General features: G+C 37.5%; 1 protein-coding gene across 1 annotated transcript; it reads left to right on the top strand.

The window, feature by feature from the left end:
* Nucleotides 1-5,377: 5,377 nt before the first annotated feature.
* Nucleotides 5,378-6,346, top strand: LOC141497096 (olfactory receptor 1f45-like). The gene has a single exon (XM_074199730.1). It carries the CDS (start codon nt 5,378-5,380, stop codon nt 6,344-6,346), a length of 969 nt encoding a protein of 322 aa, XP_074055831.1.
* The last annotated feature ends 1,188 nt before the right edge of the window (nt 6,347-7,534 follow it).

Below are 7,534 nucleotides of genomic sequence, written 5' to 3'. Positions count from 1 at the left end.
CCTTCTTGCTTTCCTGTGTATGATTGGGCAGAATCAATGTCTCCAGTCCTTTCATATGAGTCATTCGTTGATTTAAGGGGAAAGAGAGGAATGTTCATATCTAAACTGAATCACAAACCCATTGAATCTATGTACCCACTTAGCCCCAACACCTAAAATGGGTTGGATGGTGGGAGTGCTGAGGCAAAGATTTTTTTCAAGTAATTGCTTCTTTGCAGACTCAGTCTTAGGAAATCTATATCTGATATATAATTTCATTTCCTGAAGTTGCAGGAAAACATTTTTATGGTCATGTGATTGTACTATCTCTTCTCACATACACTCTCTGAAAATACAAAGTCTCTTTTACTTTTAAAAAAAATAGAGTCTCTGTCATTATAGTCTCTCTCATCCTGGATAATATAATGATCCTCTTTGCCTTCTTAAAGACCTATACTCTTTCACTGTTTATCTACCTAGGATAAGAGGGAAGGGGCATGTGGTACAGGGGAGGAAATTCTATGTGACAATAGACAAGACATTTCATGACTCTGACACTATTAACTATAAAACAAGGCAATTGGATTGCATCCTCTATTTTAACAATCTAGGTGATAAAATCCCTCTCAGCAAACATTTATTACATACATACCACAAGACAACCACTAGTCCAGATATTGAAGACACAAAGATTTTAAATTGTAGTCCTTGCACTCCAGCAGTTGCTAGGGAATTAGTGATATGTACTCACCAAAATTTATATGCAGTGTGGATGTAATAGAGCCAGTTAGAAGGAGTATGTGCACTGAGATGTGAGGGAAAGGCAGAGTGATAAGATCAAAGGAGACCTAACTTTTAAGGAGATAATCCCAATCTTTGTTGAGGAGGGATAGAATTAAAAGGGTTAAGAAGTTTAAAGATAAATGAGAAGTTGTTAAGGGGCTATTCTAAATGCTCTGGACAAGTTCAAGTCATTAGTTCTAGAATACATTCTGGAGTACAAAAAGAATGTGGAGATAAGATTGCTAAATTCTTATCAATGACCTTAGGAAAAAGTGAAAAAAAAACAGGTCCTTCCCTCAAGGAATTTATATTGATTTGGGAAAGAGAGAGATAAACAGATAAGTAAATATAAAGTATTTATGGAGTTGTGCACTGGAACCTGGGGTTGGATTTCATCAGAATAGAAATTGTGAGGGAAGTGATACCAGAAAGAAGTATGAAAGAAATACAGGAATAATAGAGGGTGAAAGGTAAGAAAAGAGGACCTCTATAAACATGGAGGATAGCCTATGAAAAGACATGGAAATAAGACTCAACTTGGGGGCTTTAATTGATATGGGGAAATAATGTGCAATAATCCTATAAAAAGAGGATGGAACCAGATTATAAAGGATTCTAAACAGTGGGATTTTAATTTTATCTTAAAGGTAGTCAATGAAACTTTCTGAACAAGGTACTGATATGTTCAGAATTTTAGTTGTGTCATTCTGGAAAATATGTGAGGAAGGTTTGGAAAATAGGAGAGACCAAAATGAGAGAAACCAATTAAAAGATTATGGAAATCCAAAAGTAACAAAGGTCAGAACTAGGGTAATAGACAATCAGTAAGCATTTATTAGCTCATTCTGTGAGTCAGTTAGGTGGTACAGTGGATAGAGCACTAGACTTGGATTCAGAAGGATGGGAGTTCAGAAACTTGTCACTCACTAGCTGTGTGACCTTGGACAAGTCATTTAACCCTAACTACCCCACTTCTAGAGCCATTCCAGTTGTCTAAATTCATATCTGGCTCCTGGACCCAGTTGACTCTAGAGGAGAAAGTGAGATTGGTGACTTAACACAGCACCCCCTCACTCAAATCCAATTCATGTGCTTGTCATGACAACATCTCCCTGATGTCATGGTCTTCTTCAATAATGAAGGAAAATAAAATCATCTTCTGACTGTCCCTGCCCTCAAGGATCTGACAATCTAATTCCAGAGACAAAAACAAACAAGCTATGAAGAGCATAAAAAGGAAATGATTAACAGAGGGGAAACAATAGAACTAAAGGAATTGGGAAAGGGTTCCTGTAGAAAATGGAATTTTAATTGGGACTTAAAAGAAACTAGGGAAACCAATGGATGGAAATGAGGAAGGGAGATAATTCAGATATGGGAGTTGGTCAATGAAAACACTTTTATTTCTAATGGAATGCTGTGCAAATTGCTTGTGGAATATCAAGGAGGCCATTCCACTGAGCCAAAAATTCCTTGGCAGGTGGTAAGGTATAAAAACACTTGGGTTGGGGAGGGGTGTTATGAGGAGCTTTGAATATCAGAGATTTTACATTTGATTCTGGAGGTATTAGGAAGTCAATGGAATATATTAAGTGTTTGTGTATGAGACTGGGAGTATAATAAGGTTGAATCTGCCTTTTAGGAAATAACTTTCAGGGTTGTAGGGTTTGACAAGGGAAGAGGCTTGATACAGACAGTCACACTAGCAGTCTTTTGTAACAGTCCAGGCATAGAGGGAATAGCTACAAAATAGTAATGGTGATGTTAATGGAGAGAAGGGAGCAAGAGATATTATAAAGATGAAGTCAACCTCCCTTAGAAAGAGATTGAACATGGCAGGGTGAGAGATAATAAAGAATTGAAAATGGCATATAGGTTTTATGCTTGTGTGACTAGTAAAGTAGTGCTGCCCATTTCAGTATTGAGGAAGGAAGGAGAGGAGGATTCAAGGAGAAGGATAATGATATATTAAATGATATATTGAATTTAAGATGACTACTGAACATCCAATTCTAAATGTATGAAAGGTAGTTGGAGATATAAAACTAGTAGTTATCAAAGAGTTTAGGGTATTATAGACATATTTGAGAATTGTCAGCATAGAGATTGCAAGTGATCACCAAGTGAAATAGTATGGAGGGACAATAGAAGAGGACCCAGGACAGAACCCTATTGGACACCTTTGGCTAAAAGACATAATTTAGAGAGAGTCTTGCAAAGAAAACTGAGGAACACCTAGATATGGAGGAAGAGGAAAGTATCTAAAAAACCTAAAGAGAAGCAGGAGAGGGTGATCAATAGTGTCAAAAGTTTCAGAGAAGTGAGATAAGGAGATATATATGAGATATTTTGTGGAGGTAGAATCAAGACCTGGCAACTGATTGGATGTGTGGGCTTAGGGAATGTCAACAATGATTGTTAGAATTTGGAGCTGGTTGCCTGGAAGGATAGTGTTGCTTTGACAGAAACAAAAAAATTGAAGAACAGGTATGGGTTTTGGAGGAAAGAAAATGAATTTAGGTTTTAACACATTGAGTTATGTAGCACCTTGACAAAATTTGACCACATCTGAAGTACTGAGATTAGGTCTGAATATCACACATTTGATGTACATTCAGAAGGGTATGGTCAGGATAAGGGAAAGAAAAACATGTCATATTAGAATAAGGTAAAAAAACTACAGATACTTAGCCCATAAAAGAGGAAATTATGGGGAGGAAGGGATATGTCTTCAAGCACCTGAAGAGTTGTCATTGTAAAGAGGGTTTATTATTATTCTACTTGGTCACAAAAGTCCAAACTAGGAGTAATAAGTCAAGTGGGTAGAGGAAGAATGAAGTTTGATGTTGGGAAAATCTCACTAATGAGTAGTTATTGAAAAGTGGAATGTGCTGCCACAGGTGATGGGGCATTACATTTCCTAGTAGAAATGTTCAAGAAAAGACACATGCCAACAGGGTTGTAATGGGTATCTTTTGTGAAGAATAGATTGGAATAGGTGGTCTCAGAGGTTTGTTTTAATTCATGTTTTGAATTTGAGAAATAGACAAAGTATTCTAGAGAAGATTTGAAGCCATTGTTCTAACACATGAGGTGAGAAAGATTGAATAAGATAATAATTGTAAAGTGCTTCCAATCATAAAAGTATTACATAGATATTCTCCAATAAAATTAAAATAATTTTTAGTTCTATCATTCTCTTCCCTACAGAAGGTCTGGATTCATTTCTGTGTCTAATGGAGACTAGCAACTGTACTGATGGATAGAAGGAAGATTTTTTGAGATTGAGATTTAATCAGTGATTTCTTTGTTATAAGGAGATAGAGATGTACAATGGAGAAATTTGATCCATCAATTCAGATCTCCACCTTCTCTACAATTTATGATGTTAGATGAGTGACTTAGAGCAATGAAACATTAAGCAACCTGATCAGGTAAGATTGTCAATTCATCAATTCATAACTTCCGACCTCTGAGATCAACTTTCTATCCATTGTATCAAAGGTTTCTGAAAAATAGAAAGGAAGTTCAATATGGGCATAGTGGTAAGCCTGTGTATATGCATATCTGAGAGATAGTATATTGAGTTCCGGGAAAGAAGAGCCCCATTTGGTTGTAACATAAAGTATAAATATAATTTGGATTCTGCCACAGATCCTAGTAAATTAATTGTTAAAGGAAAAGACAGGAATATATACTTAAAGTAAGATGGGAACTTTTACATTACCTAGTCAGCTTCTTACAGCTGAGGAAATTGTTTCAAAGAGATTACATGATTTGGCAGAGCTGGACATGTAGCAAATAGGAGAACTAAGATTTTAAAATCGATCCTCTGACAGTCAATTTAAGCCTGGAAGTTAGCTAGTGATTCTTTTTTTTTTTTTTTTTAGATTTTTGCAAGGCAAATGGGGTTAAGTGGCTTGCCCAAGGCCACACAGCTAGGTAATTATTAAGTGTCTGAGACCAGATTTGAACCCAGGTACTCCTGACTCCAAGGCTGGTGCTTTATCCACTATGCCACCTAGCCGCCCCAGCTAGTGATTCTTAGATTCAATAATTTTTCCCACTGTACTATGTATACTCCTTCCTGTAACTGACTTTAGATTGTATAGGAGGGAGAATACAGAACATAGACTCTCAGAACTGAAAGTGACTTGAAACATAGAACTTTAGAAATGTAAAAGATCTAATAACAAAAATATGAGTAAGGAAAAAACCTTAGAAAACATCTAATCTAAATTTGTTTTAATGATGAGAAAATGAAAAGGAGAGTTAATATGCCTAATCTTACAGTGATTCTATAATAAAGCTGGCACTGGAAGTGAATCTCAAGACTTGGCATCAGAAAAACTTGAATACAAATCATCACTCAGGCCTTCAAGTTGAATGTCACTCAGGAAGTCATATACTCTCAGTCACAGTTCCTTCTACTATAAAATGGGTATAACTTTAACTCTAATGCATCACACAAGGTGAGAAAGATTGAATAAGATAATAATTGTAAAGTGCTTTCAATCATAAAAGTGTTACATAGATATTCTCCAATAAAATTAAAATAATTTTTAGTTCTATCATTATCTTCCTTACAGAAGGTCTGGATTCATTTCTGTGTCTAATGGAGACTAGGAACTGGACAGAAGTGACTGAATTCCTCCTCCTGGGGCTATCTAGCTGTCCAGAGATGCAACCAATCATTTTCGGAGTTATACTTTCCATGTACCTGGTGGCAGTGACAGGTAACACCATGTTAATCATTGTTGCCCGCACAGACCCCAAGCTGCAGTCACCTATGTACTTCCTGCTCAGTCAGCTCTCCTTCATTGACATCTTGTTGACCACAATTATTGTCCCTCAGATGCTAGTTCACACAATGACAGGATCCCAGACCATCCCCTTCAAGAATTGCATAACCCAGCTTTTCTTCTTTATGGCTATAGGAAGCATGGAAGGTCAACTGTTGGCTGCCATGGCATATGATCGCTATGTGGCCATCTGTAAACCCTTGCATTATTCTGTGATGGTCACCCGCAGTCTGTGTCTCCGCATTACTTCAACCTCTTTTGTGGTGGTCAGTCTCAACAGTCTCCTCTACACTGTGCTAGTCACGCAACTGACTTTCTGTGGCAACCAAATCACACATTTTTTCTGTGATATCACACCATTGCTTAAGTTGTCCTGCACTCGACCTGTGGTCAATGAGATGCTGATCTTCACTGAAGGTGCAGCCATTGTTCTAAGTCCCTTCTTTTTCATTGTGGCTTCCTATATCCGGATTGGGATTGTCATAGCTCACCTACACTCAGTTGTTGCCCTAAAAAAGGCCATGTCTACCTGTAGCTCCCACATTCTGGTGGTGCTGCTCCTATATGGCTCATTGATTCGCATGTACGAGAAACCATCTTCTAGTTATGACCTGGACCAGGACAGACAGGTGGCCTTATTCTATACTTTGATTATACCCATGTTGAACCCAATGATCTACAGCTTAAGGAACAAGGAAGTGAAGGATGCTCTCTGGAGGCTCTGGAAGAAGATCTACAATATTTGTGCCTATGGAGACCTCCAACCTGCCCTCCAATTTTAGAGGAGCTCAGTATCACATTTCCTGAACTTAGATGAAGCATTAGAAACCCTGGAAATGCTCAGTACTGGGGATCATTGGCTAGGTTGCTACAGAACATTAGAGCCTACTGCTAGAGATTACTTGTTCTAGTAGTCCTTTCTCAGAGGGGACAGCAGAGAGGGCAAGTAATAAAGGAGTGAGTCCTTGCACACTGATGAGTAGCTTTGCTTCCACATTCTTTTTTTTCAGATTTTTGCAAGGCAATGGGGTTAAATAGCTTGCCCAAGGCCACACAGCTAGGTATTTATAAAGCATCTGAGGCCAGATTTGAAGGTACTCCTGACTCCAGGGCAGGTGCTCTATCCACTGAATCACCTAGCCACCCCTTGCTTCCACATTCTGAAGAAATATCTCCATCTTGTTCATACTCCCCCACCCCAGTTTTGGAGAATAAAGGTCAATTTATCATTAACTAGGAAGTCACTTTTGATTAGGGACATCAAGGAATCTATGGAATCTGATGTCAGCCTCACATTCATAGTCTCAAGCTCATTGGGAGCAAGAAGGGGCTGACCTAGAAATTAAGAGATCTGAGTTCTGATCTAAGCCCTAAATCTAACTTATATGTCATTAGAAAGGTCACTTTTCTCTTGGGGGGCTATTTCTTCACCTGTAAAATGAAAGTGATGAATAAAGTAATTTTCTACTTTTAACCTTTTATATTTTCAAATACAAGAGCTCTTATGATAAATTTCCACCATATCTTAATATTCTATGATCTGTGCTCTAAGATTCTTAATCTAAAGTCTCTTCCAATTCTAACATTAAGGCACAATGGGATATAGAGGAAATATCTCCTGAATAAGATAACTGCTCAAATTCTATCTCTGGCCCTTACTGGTTATGTGACCATGGATTGAACTATGCAGAATGGAGATGATAGCAACCTATCTCATGGGTTTATTTAGATGTTCAGATGTGAATTTATTTTTATATGTATGTGTATGGATATACATGCAAAATGACACAAAATGGAAAAAACCAGTGACCTCAGAGACAGTAGACCTTTCATATCCTCATTTTACCATTCATATACACTATGTATGTCCTCAAATGAGTTGTTTCAACCCTCTCTTGATTTTCTCATCTAGAATATATAAAAACTATCTTTGTACCAACTTCCTAAAAAGGTTCTATTAAAATAAAGGG

This window comes from Macrotis lagotis, chromosome 1 (assembly GCF_037893015.1).
Source record: "Macrotis lagotis isolate mMagLag1 chromosome 1, bilby.v1.9.chrom.fasta, whole genome shotgun sequence".
Taxonomy (NCBI): Eukaryota; Metazoa; Chordata; class Mammalia; order Peramelemorphia; family Peramelidae; genus Macrotis; species Macrotis lagotis.
This window is presented reverse-complemented; position numbering and strand designations above follow the sequence as displayed.